Source organism: Typopeltis vanoorti, chromosome 16, assembly GCF_054136105.1.
Source record: "Typopeltis vanoorti isolate ZY-2024b chromosome 16, IOZ_Tvanoo_1.0, whole genome shotgun sequence".
Taxonomy (NCBI): Eukaryota; Metazoa; Arthropoda; class Arachnida; order Uropygi; family Thelyphonidae; genus Typopeltis; species Typopeltis vanoorti.
In genome coordinates, this window is record NC_143564.1 from 44,712,127 (window position 1) to 44,735,764 (window position 23,638).

The 23,638-nt window shown below is 36.9% G+C and overlaps 1 protein-coding gene and 1 non-coding gene across 2 annotated transcripts in view; both read left to right on the top strand.

The window, feature by feature from the left end:
- The first annotated feature begins 21,627 nt into the window (after nucleotides 1-21,627).
- TRNAT-UGU (transfer RNA threonine (anticodon UGU)) lies at nucleotides 21,628-21,700 on the top strand. Its single transcript has one exon. It is a non-coding gene; the product is annotated as a tRNA-Thr (tRNA).
- Nucleotides 21,701-22,192: 492 nt separating this feature from the next.
- Nucleotides 22,193-23,638, top strand: part of Ilk (integrin linked kinase) — a 165,384-nt gene continuing 163,938 nt past the window's right edge. The window contains exon 1 of the mRNA XM_090406216.1: nucleotides 22,193-22,462. Coding sequence (XP_090262342.1) covers nucleotides 22,374-22,462 — 89 coding nt within the window. The 5' untranslated portion in view covers nucleotides 22,193-22,373. The remainder of the gene's footprint in view (nucleotides 22,463-23,638) is intronic.

Genomic DNA, 23,638 nt, shown 5'->3' on the forward strand with positions numbered 1-23,638 from the left:
TCCTTCTGTCTACCTGCCACCCTCTGTAACTTGATAGCCAGCTGTCTCTCTGGTCGTTCACTGTGCATGTTGGATGGCACCCTGTCTTTGAGTTTTGTCACCAATGTAGGAATACCTCATGGCTCCATTCTCTCACATATCCACTTTCTCTTATACATAAATGATCTACTCTCAATCACTACAAATTCTATCCATATCTTTGCCAACAATAGCACTCTACTCATCCTACTACCTTTGACAAACCAGATGATCTTTGAATTAAGTTTCCAGACTTAATTCAAGATCATCTGCAAACAGTGCCTTAGACACAGATCTCCATACCATCCTTTAGTGGAGCAAGGATCACCTTCAATGCCGACAAAACTCAGTTCTATGTTTTCTCTTGCAAAAGGGGGATCTAAGCTCATCTTTCCTTATCCTGAGTAATACACACATCAACAAACAGGATGAACTTTCTCTCTTGGACTGACGTTTACCTTCAACTTCTCTTGGCACAAACATCACATCCATAGCTTCTAAAAACTAGACATTCTTTTCCTCTCAAGAAGCTGTTTTACACCCACCCAGCTACTAAGACTACATAAATCCCAAATTCCCCCCCCCCCAATCCTGAGAATACTATACACACGTTTGGGGCAGTGGTGGTGCACCTAAAACCTTAAAAGTTCTTAATGTTGAAAGGAGAGCAGTTCGACTCATAGATGACCCTTCCCTCATAGGCTCACTTCAACCTCCATCTCACAGATCCATCGTTTCATCTGTCTGTCTTCTACATGTACTTCCATGGTCACTGCTCCAGTGAATCAGCTACCATTTGCTGTTAGGCCTATTAAAACAGGAGCAGCTGCTGTCCTTCCCTTAACAGTACAACTGCAAACGCATCGAACCTGCTCTTCTTCATTTATTCCATCTACCTTTGGGACAGCCTAATTCATGATGTGCTTCCCAACAATTTCAATCTGCAGATCTTTAAGAAGAATGTTAATAGTTTTCTTCTTTCTCAACCCTCATCTACACTTCACACACTGCACTGATGTGCTATCGGTTCTAGTCTTGTACCTCGCGTGTGGGATAAATATATATATATGATGTGATATCCTACCGAATGCCTTAGCAAAGTCGAACAGTATCAATTTTTTTTCCTAAGTTAGCACATCTGTCATAAGCATCCATGTAAAATTGCAAGTCAGTTGAGATTGCACCAGATAATGCCAAAAGAAATTCATTCGAAGTTTATGGGCACCCTTCTTCGTTTTCGACAATTAAGAAATGAGCTGCTGAGTGTAAACGTGGCCGTACCAGCCTTGAAGATGATCCACGTGAAGGACTTCCAAAAAGAAGTAGCAACACCAGAAATCAAGTGCACAATATGGTATTGGATGACCAGCGAGTCAAAGTGCATGAAATTGCTGAGACTAGGCATTTCAAAAGAACGTGGAGGATTTTGAATGAAGAATTGCATATGAAAAAGCTTTGTGCAAGATGGGCGCTGCGCTTGCTCATAACAAATCAAAAACGCACTCACATGAAAATCTCTTTAACAAGAAAAAAACTGATTTTGTATGTCGATTTATTACTATGGATAAGACTTGGATTCACCATTACACACCAGAATCCAAACAGCAGTCAAAATAGTGGACAAGCCGGTTCCATCAGCAGGAAAGGTCATGCATCAGTATTTTAGGATGCTAAAGGCATTTTCTGTATTAATTATCTTGAAAACGGTAATTATCAAATCAGACGACGAAAAAAATCGTGAGAAAATACCCGGTTTGCAGAAAACATTATCTTTCATCAGAACAATGCACCTGCCCACAAAGGTGTTTTGCCAATGGGAAAATTAATGGATTTGCACTATGAATTGTTGGAACACCACCCTATTCCACAGATTTGGCTCCCTCTGATTTCTATGTCTTCCCAAAACTAAAACTCTTCCTCGCTGGTCAGAGTTTTTCTCCGAATCAAGAGGTGATTGCAGCTGTAGAGGGGTATTTTGCAGATCTTACTGAGAACCACTACAGGGACGGGTTAATGGCGCTGGAGCATCGCTGAAATAAATGTATTAGTCTTATGGGAGGTTATGTTGAAAATAAAATAACTTTGAAATTATAAATTCATTTTTCACTTCAGGCAGAGGACTTTTCAGACCACCCTCGTATATTCATAACTCCTGTATAGGGTTATGTCATCCTTCATAAATTATTATATTTCTCCCTTCTATTATATCCATATGCCCCATTTAGGGTTACTGGTTTTGAAAATACCCACCCACCTAAACCCTACTGTGAACGCAGTAGTGTTTCCGAACTATCAAAATAAAACCGTCACTGTTGATATCGCCTAAACCTCAATACCCACACTCCATAACGACATTAAGGTACAGGATATGTGCATCTCCCAGCTCTCTCCTTGAACCACCCACTCCTTTTACATATTCCTGGATGTGTGATAATTATTTCATAATACGAAGTTCCACGCAAAACTGGTGGGTGGCACATCTTGTTTAGCGAAGTTCACTAAATTTTACTCGACATGCCGAGAGACTCCCGTCAGAAACCCTTCACAAATGATTGAAATAACCTTATGGTTATCTACGATTCAACGTCGTACTTTTCTGTTTTCATGAATCCAAAGCAGAACTCTTCCTCCTTTTGTCCACTTCACAGCTTCGTAATACTATAGTTTATGGGATCCTATTGTCTTTGCAATAGGATCCCATAAATTTAACGATACGTATTGTGGAAGTGATTTAAAGTTGCAGTTACTGCACGGGTTTGAATAAGCCGTTAACGAGTCCCGATGTTGTTGTAATCAAACAAGACCAAGAAGAACCAGTAATCTTGGCGGATATGCTAATTACTCGGCCAACCAGGCTGGCACAGTGAAAGCAGGTCCTACATCTTATTGAGGTAAGTGCAATGGCTGTTTTTTCCTCACACTATAGTGTTTCCATAAATTCTTTTCAAGCACTGTATGTCATGCATCCGAATTTATTAAATATTTAATGGAATTTAAAACAAAAAAAAAAAATCCAGAGTTGCTCATCTGACATCTCCATAGAGACTACAAATAGTCATAAGCTCGCTTGAACATTATTAAACACCGTAATGAAAAGAAATCTTTCTCAAACGTTGTTATTCGATTGAAATACGATGTAAGAAATGTAGAAACTTTTCTGGAATCATTTAGATAAAACCTTAGTTTCGAGTTTTCCGATTAAATACCAGTAATATAAACCATGGCATTGTGTCAATTAAAAAGTTGACATTGTAATATCCTAATTTTAATAGCCCATCGGATTATTTTCTTCCAGAAGCTGATTTCTACCTTCACGTAACAGACAAACCAACCGTCGAACACATCGTTTATTAGACACAACCCATAGCCTTAGATTGCTCTGCATAATTCTAAATAACCAGTTCTCCTTTCGTCCATATTGTACTTAACATTCTCCTTTTTCTACCGTACTATTGTGTTGCCAGTTTATTTCTACTTTCTGCCTGTCAGTAGTATACTGTGCATAAGGAGCACAAAAAAGGAATCGAGCTTTTTTTTTTTTTTTTTTTTTTGTTGTTGTTGTTGTTGTTGTTGTATAGTATGCCCACGCTTTTGAGATCTCCACTTGGAAACTTGCCAAGAATAGTCGATTCATGCTGAAGGGGAGAAAGAAATGAAGGACGTACGAGTTGGTCGCCAACACGCGAAATCACGTGCTTTATAGGTAAATTTTTCCAACTGTTATACAAGCAACATAGTTAACTACAATGATCATAAAACAGAAGTTAATTTTCCGACCTGTAATAATAAACAACTCATCCCGCAATACGGATTGATTACCCTATTATCGGAATGGATTCTCCTTCTGATATGCGCGGAAGTGTCGAAGGGTCTCTAATCGGTGGGTGAACTATACTAGCTGCTTACCGACATCCATGTCATCTTCCAGAGATAAGTGACTCCTACATGTGACAGAACGAATTAAGGATCATTCTGCATATTTGACGGAATACAGGGTTCATTATAAATTCAAAATTAAAATATGATACACGTTGTGATAACAGGAGAGAAGTATAACTGAAAAATAATTCATTTATTCATTGGGCATGGTGATTCAATGGCCGTCAGCAGAACCGGCGCTAGGGTCTTTGGCGTCCGCATGCATTTTCTATGTAAGCGCCCCTGTAACGATCCGGGCGTGTGTGGTTCTTTTACGATAATAAAAATTTAAATTATTTGAAATTTCTTAAATAAATTTTGACAGAATAGCCTCATGTTGGTCGCTAAATATAACGAACCGAGGGTGATGATTAAGCTGGATAATCGTTAAAAACCCGCATATTCAAAACATTCTCAAAAGTTAAAGCAAATTTTCATAAAGCCGCTTCACTTTAATCGTTGAATATAATGATACAGGGATTATAGCCTTCTCACCGACCCGAATCGTTAACAACATTAAAATTAATTTTAATTAAAGTTAAAATTTATTTGAAGTAAAGTTTAAAAAATTCTTTCATTTTACAAGTTAGTAAATTCTTAGTAACTTGTAAATTTTTTTTTATAAGTGGAACTATTATTATTATTATTATTATTATTATTATTATTATTATTATTATTTTAACGGTGTCTCCATGGAGTCAAAAGACTCATCGCGGGAGACCCGACATTGACACACTAGCCATTATTTACACAATACCTGTCATACCTCTCCTTAAATTCATTCACAGTTGAAGCATTCACAACCACCTCTGGCAAAGCATTCCACCCATTCACAACCCTCCAAGTAAAAAATCTAGTAATAACACCCTTGTTAACCACACTCTTACACAATCTCCAGGGATGGCCCCTCGTTCTCTCACATCCTGCACTGGCCTTAAGAATATCATCAGTATCAATCCTGTAAAATCCCTTTAACAATTTAAATACCTCTATCATATCTCCTCTCCTACGTCTATCAGCTAGTTTTTTGGAGCCAACAGATCAATCTATCTTCATAGGGAACATCCCACAGACCTGCAACAATCTTTGTAACCCGCCTCTGAATCCTCTCCACCACTTCCGCATCACCAAGAAATCCTGGCGACCAGATCTGTGCACAATAGCCCAAATGCGGCCTTATTAATGCCTTATAGAGTGAAACAATAACTTCCCTATCCCTGCTTGTTAGTGTGTTCCTCAACAACCATGTAATTTGATGTGATGTTTTGGCAATCTTTGCAATATATCCTTTAAACTTAAGTTCTCTGTCCACAATAACGCCCAAGTCTCTTGTCTCGTCGACTTCCTGCAGTTCAGTTGCGTTAATATAGTAAACAGCATGCGACGTCATCCTCCCGAAGTGCATCACCTTACACTTAGCCACGTTGAACTGACAGCCATTTATCTCAGTCCATACCGTCAGCCTATTTAAGTCATCCTGTAAAATATCCACATCATTTGAATTGATTATCGCTCTTCCCAATTTTGCATCATCAGCAAACAAGTGGATATTTCCATTCAAGGTATTTCCAATATCATTGATGTAGAAATTAAACAATAGAGGACCAAGAACTGAGCCCTGAGGTACACAACTAATCATTTGCCTTTTCCTGCACTCAGCTCCTCCGTAAACCACTCTTTGATATCTGTCCGCCAGCCATCCTTTAATCCAAATCACCATCTTCGGATCCAAACCCATTTGCTCTAATTTATGTAACAGAGTTCCATGTGGAATCCTGTCGAAAGCCTTTGCAAAGTCAAGCAGTATCACTGAGTAAGGATTTCCTTTATGCAACTCCACTGTGACTTTATTATAGCAAGTAAGCAAATTACTTAGGCAAGACCTACCCTTCACAAAACCATGTTGCCCTTTATAAAGTATGATATTGCTGTCCACTCAGTCTTGAATTCTAATTTTAACCAATTTCTCCAAAATCTTAACCACCACACCAGATATATTGATTGGTCTATAATTTGCAACCTCAGTCTTAGAGCCTCCCTTGTGCAATGGAACTATTTTCCACTCTATTGGCACTTTACCAGAACTGAGGCTTAAATTAAACATTCTGGTTAGAGGAGTTGCTAATTCTGCACATTCTCGTAACACATGGGCCGATATGCCATCTAACCCAATGGCAGTGTTAGCATTAAGGTTCTTTAATATATTAAGCACCTCAATTTCATCTATCTCTATACTCTCATCAGTCAATGGCACATCTGACACTGCACTATCACTACGAAGATGGTACACTTTTGCGAAATGATCACTAAGCAACTCAACTATTTGATTAGCTTCAGTAATTTTCCTATCATCAACACTTTTTAAAGTGATCTTTGCATGGGAAAAATCTTCCTTTTACTAGATACATAGTGAAAGAACTCTTTAGGGTTTCTTTTGGATTCATTAGCCAGCTTCCTCTCATAATTAGCTTTGGCTTTCCTTACCATACAGGTTACTCTCTTTGCCTGTACCTTATATTGCTCATTGGAACGCTCATCGCCTTTTTTTTTATACGTCCTCCACAACCTTTTCTTTATCTGTAACTCCTGTTTAAGAGTATTATTCATCCATTTTACTCCTTCTTGATTTCTTCTTCTGACTCTGGGAATACAGTCTGATACAGCTTTCTTCAAATACTCCTTGAGAATCTCCCACGCACCATCAACATCTCTCCCCTTGAATTTCTCATGCTATGGTACAGCTGAAAGCTGACGTCTCAGCTTGCCATAATCACCAGCCTTGTAATTCCACATATACCCATTCTTAATAGAATATGCAGCACATCTTTCAATCTCCCAAGTCAAGACCACATGATCACTTTCCCCAAGTGGAAACATTGTAACTAAATTACTTATTGATATGTTCTTCAATGATATGACCAGATCTAACACTCTAGAATCTCTTGTTCCTTCCATCACATGCTGTCTCAGGTAATTATCTCTTAACAACTGTATAAACTCCATTTCCTTTGTTCCTTGTGACCATTCCTTCCCCAATCTATGACCCCAAAGTTAAAATCCCCTATAATAATTACTCGAACTTCACTCATCGTTCTAATTTGCCAATACATGTTATCTACATTCTCCCTTATTGCCCTTGGATTATAGCAACAACCAATTACATATTTCGCCTTGTTAATCTCTAACTCACACCAAACAGCCTCTAATGAACTGCCCCTGTACATCCTGTACAGGGCAGTTCATTAGAGGTACTACTGTGAGGTACTTCTGTCTTTTTTAGGTTTAATGTTTCGTCTATCATTAATAAAACCCATCCCCCCATTCTGTCATCTCTGTCCTGCCTGAAAATACTGTACCCCTTACATTCAATCTCAATAACTATATCATTCTTGGTTAACCAAGTTTTGCTAATTCCTATAATTTTTGGCCATGTTGTACTAAGTAATGACAAAAATTCTTCATACTTATTCCTAATACTTCGAGCATTAGTATACATAAACTGCAATACTCCCTTCCTCCCATAATCTCCCTGTGTGCGAATTACCCCACTCTGTATACTGTTAACATTCTGCGAACAATTAATCCCAATTTCACAGCAATTAATGACCTTAGTACTATTTACAGCTATCACCAGCCTCCCTAGAAAATGGGATTTGCTAGGGAGGCAGGTGATAGATTTAGCTGTTTCCCTGCTTATGACCCTTTACTCTGTCCTTTATCAATAAATGTTCTAAATGCCAAGCTCCTAATCCATTTAAGTGCAAACAATCTTCTTAAAATACTCCTTTCTTTTATCAAACTCATCCCAGACATTCATAAAATGAATATTCAGTTTCATTTCTTTGCAAAACCTTTTTCACAATCTTGACACCATTCCATTTACTATAATTGCTCTTCTGTTCATTTCATCACAATCAAATCGTGGTAGCACACTCATGATCTTTCCACTCTCACTCTTTGCATTCATTGCTATCATTAAATCCTTCAAATCCCGTCTTACAGAAAATCTTTCGCTACGTAGATCATTCGTCCCTATGACTGCAATAATCTCACTCACTCTATCTTTCTGCAATTTCACAGCCCCAGTTATATCCTTAATCTTTGACCCTGGATAGCACGCTTTAATTACTCTACCATCCTTCACACCCTTAAATATAGAATTCCCATACAGCACAACATCTTTTTTGCTTCTTCCTAACTTGACATCTTTACTCCCACTGATGCTTGTTTTTGTTCCTGAACCTCTCTCACATTCTTTAGTATAGCACTCAGCAATATGTGTGTATCTATTTCTGCACTATTTATTCCATGGACATATTCACTTCTGTCATTCTCATACTTTGTCATTCTTATTCCTCCCATACTTCTTATTCCATAAAAAACAGAACATATTGGAATTCTAAAAGATAGATTATACAATTTCGTCCGATCAAAATTATAAAATATATTACAGTCATTTAAAAATGTCTGTTCATTTGTTTCAGGAGAACTTGCACAACACAGTCTACTCCACATGCTTCTATCAGATACAAGATAGATGAGAAAATAAGAAAAGAATTCAGAAATAATTAGAACATTTAATATAAGTATTCAAAAAATAACATCTTTACAGAATAACAGAAAATAAATTAAATTACATAATTATAGTTAAAATTTTTTAAAATAAAATTTTAGAGTTTTTGATTTCATATTCACAAAATTAGAAATAATGGTCTTAACGTCTAATTCCGCACATATATCATTTTCAATAGCTATTAACGCCAAACTAACAAGCCCTTTTTGTGACATACTTGTTCATAAGTAGGTTTTAATCAATTTCAACTTGGAAAAGGAACGTTCACAGCTCGCTACACTAAGGTTAATAGTATTCTTAAAGCAATTGAAAAGTTAGGGAGAGATAAATTATTGGACACAATAAAATTAAGACTATCGAAAGGGTTTTGAATATTTAAATTAACCTTCCGAAAAATATCCCGGAAAGCACATAACTCGTCATATAGTTCTATTGCATTTACATCTTTATTGTCGCCGTCCTTCAAGAGAATCTCTAAATCATCAATTTTTTCGTAAATCTTCGTTGTTAATTTTAGTAATCTATGCAAGAAATTGAAATTATATTATATGTTTTTAGTTGTTCAAAACGTTCTATTAACGAACACATTGCAACGTCTAGAAGTGTATAAAACACATTCACTCTAAATTTATCTTCTGGCGATTACGGCGTTTCGTCATGATGCTCGTAGTCAAATTGTCGTATCTTTTTTCGTCGTCGAATTCCGTACCAGTTTTAAATTCTTGTTCTCCATCTACCTCTTCTCAGTTCTTTTGCCGTTTTTAGAACTTCTTTAAAATTTGTATCTGATCGATACCCTTGTAAGGATATTTTTAAGTTTTCGATAGATTGTAAAGCAAGTGTAATGTTCATATTTTTGTCTTGAAGCATTTTGCTTGTGTTTATTTTACATCAATGGGGATGTTCCATTTTTCAATCATGCCAAGTTATAGGAGAGCAAATAAATTTGTAGTCCTTTATTTTAGCACATAATGTTTGTGTTTCATGCTGAGTTTCTTTATTAAAAATTTCATTACTTAAAATTTCAAAAAAAGTGCATCGTAAATTTCACCTAACTGATATATCATAGAGGACGGATTGCATTAATTTCACTTTCCCATTGCGTTTTTGATGGCTGTTTCAATGTTAGATTTTTTACGAACTTTAAAAGGATTGCCCAATCTTTGTAAGAGAATGCAAAGAAATTGTATATTTCTTGAATAATTGCAAAGAAACTAATTGTATCTGCATTCATTTTGGCTGCATCGTTAATGATTAAATTTAGATTATGAGCAGCACATGGCACATGAAATGCTCGAGGATTTTTGTTCAAAGGGAAATTTTGGAGCCCATATTTTTTCCCCTTTCATATTTGCAGCATTGTCATACCCTTGACCTCGCATGTCTTCAATGGGGATGTTCCATTTTTCCAGTTGTCCCATTATTGTTGCTCATAAACCATGTCCTGTGGAATCTGATATATCTACAAAACATAAAAAGTTATTCCCGATCTTGACAATTCTATTGTCACAGGAAAGAAAGCGAATAATAATAGTCATTTTGTTTTACTTGCATCATGTATGCAGTCTAAAATTATGGAATATTATTTATATTTTCGAATTGATAATAATATTGTATCCCTGATTGCATTACTTAAAGTTTCCAATATTTCATTTTGTCTGTCTTTACTCAAATAGTGTACTCTATTGTTTCGATGAAGGGCCCTTTCAACATGATTTTTCCATAATGGATCAAACTTCGCATACAATTCGACTAATTTTAAAAAATTGCCGTTATACCTTTCATATGATTTATCAGTTGATCCGCGAAAAGCTAAATTTTGGCTACCAAGGAATTTTATAATTTCAATCAAGCATTCTAAAACACTCGTTCAATGTTTCTTTCCCATTTCATATATGCTTTGAGTCTGGCAATCAATAGTAGTTTTGATTATTAAATTTTTATGAAGTTCCTTCTAATTTAAGAAATTTTTCATGTGAGTTAAACTAGTCTGATGTCTATGCAAAGTTGTACTTACATTTCTCCAATCGTTATAACCTTCTACAAGACTACTTGATTCAGTAGGTGCAAAACGTTTGCAACAAAAGCAAAAAACAGAATTTAAAGTTTCGGAATAAATGAGCCATGTTCTTGGCACGAGCTCCCCGTTTTACATTTTTCTATTATAATGTGTCGCCAAATTTACGACCATATGTATCTCTGGAATATATTATATTTTTCTTTTGAACAGGCCCCATTTCAATTAAAACAACCCGTATTTTTTCATCAATATTTCCCCATTCACCTGGATCTTTTAAATTTACAGAGACTAACAATGTGTTAGTTTCGTGGTCAACTACAACTAAATCTTCTCCTAACTGTTTTTCACTTAAATCATGCGTTTTGTTATCTTGTTCAATAGTTGTAATAGTACAAACTGGATGATACGCACGGTTCCTCATTTCTGATTTCTGATGTATGGAGTTGGTTATAATCTGCATCAGAATATTTTAACAAATTTATTAAGAGCCCCAGTTTGTTTCTTAATAACTGCTTCTTTCGCAGCATGACGCTTATGATTTTGTGCACCGGATAACTTTTTTAAATTTTTGATTCCATTTCTATTTTATACCCACAAGAAATTATTACACAACACGACACAGAGACGAAATAATAGTCCGCACAGCGCTGCTGTCAGTAGCCTACTGAGATATCAACCATATGACAGCCTAACTACCAACAAATGGTTTGTATACGAAAATTCGTTTCTATACATAAAAACCGTTCCCCGTTTCACTTTAGATAGACTTCAGTAGACACAACATTCTGCAGGCAAGTTTAGCCTGCTCTAGTTGCAAAATTGTGAACAGCCGGCTAATCAAAGTGGCGACAATATATAATTTTTTTTTAAATTTTTATTCGGTGTATCCATCCTTATTTATTTTAATATTGATCATTCTAAGAATTTTGTGTTTTTATAATAACAATTTTGTTTCTTAAAAATGAACTTATGAACCGTGCCCCGGCGGCAGCGCCCCCTTCATAGCGGTGCCCGCATGCCCGCTTCCGCCGACCCTGGTCGTGATCCCCTTTTACGGGGAGGTACGGCACCTCCTCAATCCCTCCTATTATTATCCGCGCTCGGGACCGGCATAGCTGACAATTCAGACCTATTGCTGTAGGGATTGTCTTAAGTATTCCTGACTATCCGTATGTGTTCATGGGGCCAGTTTGCCTACTTGCGGGATGAAAAACCCCAGATAAACTGGGGGGAAACCCTGCTGTCCACGTCCAAGACTGGCTATGGCTGAGGAGGATTCTTAAGCTCCTCACGCCGTAGAAGGGAATCGAACCTAGGACACTCCTTCCCCAGGTATATGGTTGCGAAGCGCATAGCCATTATTCTTCCTAACCGTGCGGTTCGGAAGAATAATAATAGAACAGGTTAGCCATGCCCCGCCAGCTTCCAGAAAAATAAATAAATAAATAAACAACGCTAATGCAGTGACCAGAACATGTGTACAGTTCATAAGATTATCACTGTGAAGATGGATGCTGGCGTCCTCTATGAAAGCGAGATATATTTTTAAAACACTATTTCCTGCTGCACACGTAAATATCGTGATATATAGACGAATCCACTATATATACACCGATAATTATGCTTATTCCTTTTACAATTTACTATTCGGAATGGCTGATTTTGGTATGAAAACCTCTACTACACAAGCAACTGACCTTTACTTCAGAAAGCTATTTATTTCATATTCATCACTAAAGAGATTCTAGCCTAGGTGTGTTTTCTAAATAAAAGATCAGTAACCTATGGAGTTTATTGTGAGTTGTTTTGTGTTAAGAGACAAATCCCATTTAATTTTTCCAGTGTTAAACGTCTATTCTCTACAGGAGTGAATATAAGAATTAATTTAAAAGTTCAGTACCCACTCTGAATGCGAGTTAGCCGGTCTCACATTGGAGATGGCAGGTTTTCTCCCCTGGAAACTGGTTTTTCGATCCTCAGAACAGACAAACTTGCCATAACCCCCCCCCCCCCCAATTAACAAGCATAAGTACATTCATAGCGCAGATATTTTGGCCATAATCCCAAATGACAACAATAATCAGTGCTCTAATGACTAAGAAATTCTGAACAGCCTGTTGGCGATAAAAGAGCTATTGTCATTGGTTACAGGAGTCGTTAATCCTGTCCGAAACGAAATAGCTACAAGAGAAACAGGAATGCATAGATAACTGACATTTCTTGGTCATGGAGTGGGAATGATGAACCAGGAAGGAGAGAGGGATGTGAACTTCGCAGTAGCGTTTGATCAGGCAATTGTGAACTCGTTTTTCTACAATAGGGAAGAACATTTGATAACATTTAGGAGTGGTAACAACAGTTCACAAATTGACTATATTTTGACTAGAAGAAAGCATCTTAAGATTGTGACAAATTTTAAAGTAATTCCAACAGATCAAGTGGCACAGCAACACCGACTGCTTTGCGCAGACTTTAAAATAAGATCGAAGATACGAAACTCTGGAAGCCATGGGATGAAGACAATTAAGTGGTTTCGCTTAAAAGAAGAGAGTATGAGGAATCGTTTTAGGGAGAGGGTGTTAGAGAGGACTTCAGATGGACTGGAAAGTGTACAAGATTGGTGGAAACATAATTCAAAAGTAATCCTGAGCTGTGCAATCGAGGTGCTTGGTGAGACATCTGGAAAGAGTAGAGAGCAGAAGGAGGGTTGGTGGTGGAATAATAATGTACAAGTGGCAGTGACAGTTAAGAGGAAGGCAAAGTAGACGGATGAGTCAAGAGTGAAAGAGGACAGAGAGGTGTACAGACAGAGAAAGCAAGAAGCCAAGAGAGTTGTGGCATAGGCGAAGGCCATGACATATCAAGATCTGTATGATCAATTAGAAACAAAGGAAGGACAGAGAAAAATTTGCCAACTAGCGAAATGTAGAAATAAAGCAGCAAAGGACATCTTACATGTGAGGCAGATCAAAGACGCTGGAGGAAGAGTATTATCGAGGGATGTGGACATAAGAAACAGATGGAAAATATACTTTGAGGGACTTTTGAATGAGGAAAATGCAAGGACTTACAGAGAAGATGGGCAACCTTCTGACGGGATGGTGCAGAACATCAGTAGAGTGGAAATGAGGGAGGCCATGAAGAGGATGAGGAATTAAAATCGGTGCGCCCCGACAGGATTCCAGTGGAGGCATGGAAGGCACTGGGGGCAGAAGGAATTGACCTGCTGTGAGACCTGTTCATGAAAGTTTGCCAACAGGAAAATATACCCGAGGAATGGTCCCCATCTACAAGGGTTAAGGGGCTGCACAAGACTGTAAAAATTACAGAGGAATAAAGTTGATATCCCACACAATGAAAATCCTAGAAAGGGTTCTTGATGGTAGATTGAGGAAGGAGGTGGAGATTGCAAAGGAACAATTTGGCTTCATGCCTGGTGGATCAACAACAGATGCTATCTTTGGGTTACGGCAGATAATGGAAAAGTTTCGAGAGAAACAACGGGAGCTACATCTGGCATTTATTGATCTGGAGAAAGCATGCGATAGAGTGACAAGGTAAGAAATCTGGGAATGTCTGATGGAGAAGAAGGTTCCGGAGAAATATGTCAGGTTGGTGCGGGAGATGTGAAGACAAGTGTTCGTACCTGTCTTGGACAGACAGAAAGTTTTCTAGTAACAGTTAGTTTGTATCAAGGGTCAGCATTAAATCCCTTTCTGTTTAACATTGTGATGGAGGTGGTGACTGAGGAGGTGAGAGAAGATGCACCTTGGACAATGTTGTATGCAGATGACATCTTGCTGTGTGCAGATTCAAGAGAAGAAGCAGAAACTAAACTGGAAAGATGGAGAAAAGTACTGGAAGAGAGAGGCATGAGACTGAGCAAAAGTAAGACAGAGTATATGTGTTGCACAGTGGGCGGCGGCCAGGAGACAGACCTGGAGCTGGAAGGAAATGTCATCAGTAAGGTGAGGGACTTTAGATATTTAGGTTCAACAATGGAAGAAGATGGAGGAGCTGAGAAGGAAGTAGGATTCAGGATACAAGCGGGTTGGAGGAACTGGAGGGAGATGGCTGGAGTATTATGCGATAAGAGGGTGCGATCAATCTGAAAAGCAAAATCTATAGGACAGTAGTAAGGTCAGCTATGACGTATTCTATAGAAACTGTGTCCCTGAGGAAAAATAATATCAGCAGGATGGAAGTAACAGAGATGAGAATGCTTAGGTGGATGTGCGGTGTGTGACCAGTATGGATCGGCTGAGAAATGACTATGTGAGGGGAACAGTGAAAGTTACGAACTTAAGAGTGAAGATACATGAGGCAAGGTTGAGATAGTTTGGTCATGTGATGACGAGGGAGGACGAATATGTGAGATGAAGGGTCATGCAGATGGATGTGCAAGGAAGCAGGAAGCGTGTGCAGCCAAAGAAGAGATGGAGGGAGCTGGTAGAAGAGAACTTGAGGATGAATAACTTGGATGTTGTGACAGTCCAAGACAGGAGGATGTGGAGGAGACTCATCATCAACAGTGACCCTACTTAAGTGGGAGAAGCTGCAGAAGAAAGAAAGAAGTCGTGGAGTATAATATAACTATATATATATTTATTTATAATTTTATTTCAGTTGGTCAGAATGTTTCAGATTGGTATCCGTGATGGCGTATTCAAAATCAGCATGCTATGAATTCTAAAGAATGAAGCTCGAATAAAAAATATTTTAAAAAAATTAAATCATTTACCGTAAACATATAAATACATACAAGAGATACAGATGCTGTATATTAAATAATTCACTCTATCTGTCTCTAAGGAGATCTGATATTCTTTATAGAATTAAAATTAGTGAATTAATTTATACTTTTTCAGTATATATACAAAATAATTAAATGGTCTTTCTAAAAATTACCCAACATGAGCTCAATAAAATACATATCTATCACACTTTGATTCACAGTTGAATACAATTCTGAAAGATAACATCAAATACTTTAGAAAACAAACTGAACATAGCATTCAGCTAAATGTTCTGTAGTTTCATTTGGCCATATGAGAACTTCCTTTGCAGGACCGTATTTATTTTTATTGTTTTTACTAATTCATACATTCTGTCTTATCAAATTCCTTAGAATTCATTCAAAGTTAAACGGCCTCACTTTACTAATATATTTGCATGTCTTCTTTCAATCACCACGTATCCTTAAACACATCTTTATTTCTTTCATTTTTCTGAAGCGTAATGGCAAGGACAACGGGAATACATTTAATTGAGCAGTTTCAACCACACTTCTCTTGCTTATCATATACGAAGGCTTGATGCATTATACTGTCCTTCAATTATTAATTTCCAGTTTCTGTATCCTTAGAGAGTAGTTAAAGATGCCTATAAAAGGTTTTCCGAGATTTGAGAACTTAACTCGGTAGGTTGCTAGACCTTTTCGGCTCTCCTTCCTTGTTTGCCTACTCTTCGCTGCTAGTGTTTTTGTTACCCAGCGACAGCCGTTCTAAACAACAGTGGTATCTTTCAAATTCCTTTGCAAACTCCAACTGTATCATAGTGATTCCACATTCCCTTTATTCAACTCAGCTGTATAGTTATTATAAAATAAGTGAAAATTACTGAGATGTGATTGTCACTTAAGGGGAATTCACCCTTAAGTAAACCAATGCTGGTCCTTGAGAGGATCGCTTATTTGTTAATCTATTTCTGTATGCAAATTCTTACCAACTTCAATGAAATTTTCACAACCACTCAAAGATATATAAGTTAGACACATCCTTCTTCACCTTCTGCGAATAGTATATGTGACGTTTCTAAATCTCTTGTCAAATGGTCAGCCGAATTCGCAGAAGGTGAAGAATGATGTGTCTAACTTCACCCAATGTAGTAGTGCCACTGTGCGCTTTGTTACATACATTTGGTTGGGACCTTAGCGAAATGAGCACATTATTTGAACAATTGCATCTGCTTCTTTACGCATGGCATATAGTCTGCATTCAGTAAAGTTAGTCTTCTGCATTCATTCTTTTATTATTCGTAGTAGTAGGAGGAGGAGTATTAATGTTATTATTAAGAGAGACCTGTAGAGAGTCACTGACTGATTGAGGGAGCTCACATATTAACCGCAGCAACTGTCATAGCTCTTGAAATCATTCACACTACCTGCGCTCCCCACATCCAACGACAATCCATGCCACTCTATTAGAGAAAAATTAAACTCGCCCAGTTTCTTGACTTCTTAACTTCCAAGGATGTCCTCTCGTTCTTTTTCTACCCTCCATAAAATGAAAAGGCTCATCTACTAAAATCCTGTATGACCTTTTCAGAAGTTTGTATGTCTCAATCATACCACCGCATTCTCCTGTTTGCTATTGCAATCTCATCATCATCAGCCATTTTCTGTTCACTGCTGGACGAAGGTTTCCCTCAAAGTTCTCCATTCATTTTAATCTTGAGCTATTCTATGCCATAGAATTCCAGTCATCTCTTTAATCTCATCCTCCCAACCTCTATTTGGTCTTCCTATAGCTCTCTTTCCATCTCTGGAATAGCATATTTTTGAGTGTTACATCTTACAATATGACTTTCCCATTGCATTTGCGGATCTTTTAATGGCTGTTATAATGTCTCTCACCCTGGTCTGAGCTCAGATCTATGTATTGCATTTTCTATTGGAATAGTAATTTTTCTATTTTCCTCTAAGTAATTCTCAACTTGTTGAAAATTTTTTTATCGAAGTCCATGCTTCACTTTCATATGTCCTGACCAGAAGTATACAACTATCGAATCTGCAAATTCTCAATCTCTCTTTATATTCTGTATTCTACAATCCTGAAATCTTTTTCACTCTCACCAGAGAAATCAGGAGACCATACTTACGCACAATAATCCAAGTGAAGTCTTTCAGGATCTTGTAAAGGCAAAATGACATTCTTATGGTTACATGTCAAGGTTCGTTTCAGCATTGCAATTATATTATGAGATGTATTTACCACCTTTGCTGCATGGCCCTTTCCCTTCAACTTATCAATTTCTTCTTGTATAATCTGAACATGTCATTAGATATCAAAATAAACAAAGTATATGAATGTACATTTACTAATATTGAGCTGACTGCGATTTTCTGTCTCATTTACGTTGATTTTTACAATTACTATCATCATTTTATTATTATTATTCCTGACACCTCCAAGGAGTCCGAAGACTCATCGCGGGAGGACACCTACAACTGTCTCAACCACTACACCGAACCTCTACTACAAATCATCTCCATCAACCGCCCACCTCCACCACCACCACCACAACTAGTATTTTTTGTCTGTAAGTTGCGTGTGTTCTGAAGGGCCGATTTGTCTGTATGCGGGATGAAAAACCCGAGTTTCCGGGAGAAAAACCCTGCTACCTCCGTATGAGATCGGCTAACTCACCTTCGATTGAAATCGTCCAGATAAAGATTCCTCCCGTCGCGACGAGAATCGAACTTAGGCCTATTCCAATCGAAGGGCGCAATGTACCGTCGTTCTTCCAATTGCGCTACGGAGACACTATGTCCTCAACTTTCCGTGAATACAGCTCCTCCACAATCATTAAGAAAACTCCACCGGTCTCTATCTATCCTGCGGAAATGTACTGTAAGCTGTGCAGTCTGTCTATCAGAATTCCATTTTCTGTCAGCAGTCTCACATATGTCAAAAATTCCGGGATTAATTAAATTATTTAATGGTACACTTCCTCCATATTTGTATGCATACACGTGTGTTTAATCACAGACTTCAAATTAATAGTACGATTTGTTCTTAGATCATCAGTAATTCATACGGATGTTGTATCCAAACCTAACTGTCCCTAGCAACCACCATTTTCGTTACAACGAATATACTCCAAACCTCAGATTAACTTTTCTTAAAGTGTTAACTTATCGTTTTAATGTAGCGAAATATTAATTTTACATGACACCTCCAATAACTCATCTTGGGAGGGCACACTACACCACTACAACTTACCGTCTCCCAGTGGTTAAATTCGAAACGAATAAACTCCGGAGCCCTTAAAGTAAGGATCATAAATGTGAAGCTATTGCTAGATTTTCGAATATTTCTTTAAATTTTATTTATTCTGGTGGAGCTAAAACCATCAGGCCAATTTGTCCAATGAGTTTTCACTTTTACTTCTAATAATTGCTTCTGCACTTTTGTGAGATTTGGTATCCCTATATTCGTAAATTTTCTTTCTGAGTTGCTTTTGTTGGCATTGTTTAGACCCTTCCCCTATAATACGTATTAATTTATTTATCCATTCTGATGCTAAGTGAATACCCTGATGTGAAGAACTTGCTCCTAGAGTCTGCACCTCTCCACATGTTACACCCCAAACCTCTGTCTTTACAAAATAACCAATTGCATTTACCTTTGAATGATATCCACTGGTCGAGTGTCCAGTATGGCGGCAAATCTTTTCTTTAGCTCTACGTATTAATATTATCTAATTGCAACTGATGGGAAGCCTATGTTTCAGTGGATTCGTTACAGACTCTTCAGAAACCACACACACACACGCACGCGCGCGCGCGCGCACACACACACACACACACACACACACACACACACACACACACACACACACACACACACACACACACACACACACACACACACACACACACACACACACACACACACACACACTGTCATTACAAACTAGTTTTGTATGATCACTGTCATCCTAGCTATTTTTACATTTAAAGAAAGGTATCAATGTACATATCCATAGTTGAAATTGTATGTCTACATAAACACAATAATATTACAGGATTTTCTTTGTGCTTCACACAATCACGAGCTCTGATAAACAACTGCTAGTCTTTTGGTTAGTGACTGTTGCTGACAGAGTTGCCAACCAGAAAAGACAAAATATCTCTACGAGTCTGTCAAAATTACGCTACCCTATGCTGCAATAATGTTTGCTTGTTAATCGCTGCAAGATAACGCATTACAGGAAGCTCCAAATCTTCCCGTCCCTTTCATCGGGCGACTGTTGATATTGACTTTATATATACATTCAAAACTGTAAACAGTTGTTGAATAATAACACAATAATGTAGGCATAATTACCGTAATAGGAGAAAAGTCACAAAAAAGGAAAAATGTTCCGGGTACGGTGCATAAAAAAGTTCTGGGGCCAAGCACCAGCTTAATTTAACAACTGCCGTCTCCCTTACTTAATCTTCCAGCTAAACGAAACTACTGCCACCAACACACAATGCCATCTACCCATCAGTGCTATTAGTATTCTTAACCTCCCCTGGGCGGCTCTCCACGAAAATTTTTTTTCCTGAAACAGGGCCTTTTTTATCATTAGGAAAACCTAGGCAATCGCCTAGAGGCGCTAAGACTTCAGTGCGCAAGATTTTGCTACATAGTTCGGGGAAAAATTACAACCTTCGAAAAAAATTAGTATATAAAATTAGTAAATATATAGAGAGAGAGACAATGTATAGGGAGAGCCTAAATTTTCTTTGCCTAGGGGCATCAGATACTCTCGGACCGGCCCTGTATAAAGTGCTTTGTATTAGTTAGAAATAATCTAAAAGTACCTTGAATTATATACAGAGAATCCACTTTGCCTAGCAACTCCCATTTCTATGTTTCTGTCCATTCACTCTTTCCTTTCAACAGATATTCTAAATGCTAATCGCCTAATCAATTTCAGTGCATACTTATGAAATATTTTTCCATTACACTCATCCCAAACATTAAGAAACGAATATTCATTTTCCATATCTTTACAATGTGTTTCATAACAATTTCAACCTACAGCTGTTTAAGAAACATGTCAAACTACTCTTTCCTTCATCAACAGATATTCTAAATGCTAAACGCTTAATCCATTTCTGTGCACACTTATGAAATTTTTTCCATTACACTCATCCCAAACATTAAAGAAATGAATATTCATTTTTCATTTCTTTACAATGTGTTTCGTCACAATTTCAACCTACAGCTCTTTAAGAAAAATGTCAATAGATTTCGTCTTTCCCAACCCTCATTTGCACCTCTCACACAGCACTGATGTGCTACAAGTTCTTGTATCTATGGTGTGTATGTTGGGGGGGATATATAACCGTACAATCCACACTATTTTCAGATACTACCTATAGTGTTAGGAATAAGGACCACGAGATGGAGGCACTTGTCAGCCTCCCCTCCTCACCGGATGTAAGTGTAACGTTTGATAGTCTTTGGCCAGCTATCTCTGATTGGCAAAGGGAAGTAGAACTGTCTCAGTCTCCAAAAGTTAGATAGGGCTAAAATGCCTCGCCTACACCCCTATATGGGAATAAAAGGCGTTACCTGATTATATAATATATATAATATATATCCTCGAAATCATACCATATGTAATAATTGCCCTTCTGTTTAACTCAGCTGTTATCTTGCTGCAATCTCTTTCCATCTTTATTTTCCTGTTGACATGGTTTTCGTACTCTGACTTACGGAAACTAAATATAAGTTAAAATAACATAAATCATCAGTTGTCATTTATTACGCAAGGGAAAAAGTCAGATCTCTAAAAATAATAATATGATATATTAAAATAATTTCTATAATGATTTGATGGTATTTCATCAAGTCATTATATGTGGTTTGTGTAGCTAATTTCGCTAAGTACGAAATGATGAGCAAAGCTTTTATGAAGCTCCCTACAATAATTGCTAATAATTTTATTAATAAATACAGTAAATTAATTTCATATTGCAAAACAAAGATAATAAAGTAAATTTTTTTCCTTGTTAATACTTGCTTATTGGATAAGGAATTAACACTATTAAATAATCCGAACTGTAAAGTATCTATAAAATCCAGAATATACTTGAAGAAATTTATTGTTTACAAATATTTAAGGCTCATTTATCCAAATTTAAAGAAAATTTTGAGTCTACCTTTTGAGGCTTACGAGAATATTCATTAGTGATCCAATTTTATTTTTGTCATTTGTAAATTATAAGAATTAAAACAATACACGTCCTTTAACATTACATTGAATGAAGAAGAGAGGGTATTATAAATGAAATAGACAACGGCCGAGCTATTTTACGTAAGCCTCCATAGCTCAGTGGTTAGAGCACTGGTCTTGTAAACCAGGGGTCGTGAGTTCGATCCTCACTGGGGGCTGTGCGAATTTTTTTTCGGCCTTTTTTGAAAAGTTGTTTAACCTAAATCTTGTTGCGAAAATGAAACTTCAAAATGATACATCATATTTGTTTTACATAGACATTGCTATGCATTTTTATTTCACTGATATTTATGTAAATAATATTCGATGTAATAGAGTCTCTCATGTAATACATTTTATTCGATTACTACTGAAAGGATAATCACAGACATGATATCCAGAATTATAACGATGTTGTTATTATCGTTTAATTAAAAAAAAAAACCTTCACTAATTGTAGAGAAATAGCTATTTATCCTATTAAAAAAAGTTATCCATAAACTAGTTTATATTTAGGTGTTTTATTCTTCTCTAATAAAATTATTTGTTCTGACTACATTACTTTTAATATTCTTAAATAATCTACTGTTATTGTTATATGGTTACATCTGTATACAAACTGTTTATGGAAAAACAACCTCCACATTCCATACAAGGAAGACATGTGGGTGAGAGCAGTTGTATCACCGTGGTGTTCAGGCTGACGTTTTCGGATTGCATTTAGGGGGTTGTGGTTATTATTAAGCAAAAAACGCTGTTTTAGTAACATAAATACAACTCGGTGACAATTTTTTAAAAGTGAAATTCAGGAATTTAACATTGTATCCTTTTAAAACTAATTAATCTGCATCTATGGAAGATATTTTCCACTGGTGTCGGGAAGGCAACGCCTTTAATGTGCGAGTATGGCTTGATGATACCGAACATGATATGAATCAAGGGTAAGCTGTATTGTATTAGCATTATATTAGGCTAACAAAATTACATACACACCAAAGTGCCCTGCTTGAAATTTTAATATCTATATATATATATATATATATATTTTAAAGTACTACTCTGCTTCCTGTTTTCATCTGGGCAAAGCACAAAATGCGCTTTAATCAGGTATTGATTTTCAAAAATATTACTTCGTCTTTTTTTTTTTTTTTTTTGTGAACTTTATTGTGAAAATATTGCTAAACAATATTTTGACGAATTGAAACGTAAGTAAATATTTTAATTTTAAGAATAACTACAGCGTGGATACGTTAACCTAATTCTTCTGTCATACTTTTTTGCTAAAGGATATGAACCGCCAATATATGAATATCCAATATATGCACGTGCGTGTGTATATATAATAAAAGCTAATGTTTGATACATTTTGGGCAGACTAATAACGAGGAAATTGACAGCAGTTGATTTGCTCAAGACCATTCTTGTAAGTAACATTATTCATGAGTCTTGTGACTCCATAGGGGTAGTTCCACAAATTTTAATACAGATCCATACAGCCAGAGTGGAATTATTATTATTATTCGTGACACCTCCAAGGAATCCGAAGACTCATCGTGGGAGGACACCCACTGTACAACTCTCCGTCTCCACTACTACCAATCATTTAACTGTAATTTTGAATCCTTTTGCTTGCAAATATCTTAATAAAATTACCCTGATGGATGGAAATGAAAGGTGAGCTGACTGGACAAAGTTTATTGGACATCATAAGGCAGATGACATAGTTGAACTGTTTAATGATCACTTTATTGGAGTGTTTATTTCTGGTGCCACAGGCCTCATTCCTACAAGGGTAATGAGTGGCAAAATGTTAGAAGTGAATGAAAGGGATGTATTCTGAATATGGAGTATGCTAAATATCAACGAAGCAGGGGGGACTAGATGGAATTTCACCATGTGTTTTAAGGGAATGTGCAATACTCAGTGCCATTAACTTGGCTGTTTAAATGAAAGTCTATCAACGGTGCAGCTTCTTGGAAGTGGAAGAAGGGTAAAATAGTACTATTATTATTAGTATATTGCATAAGGATGGCAGTAGAATGGAAGTATCAAACTATAGGCCTATTTGTATTTCTTCTGTAGTTGTTAATATTTTGGAGAAATTGATAAGAATTTGT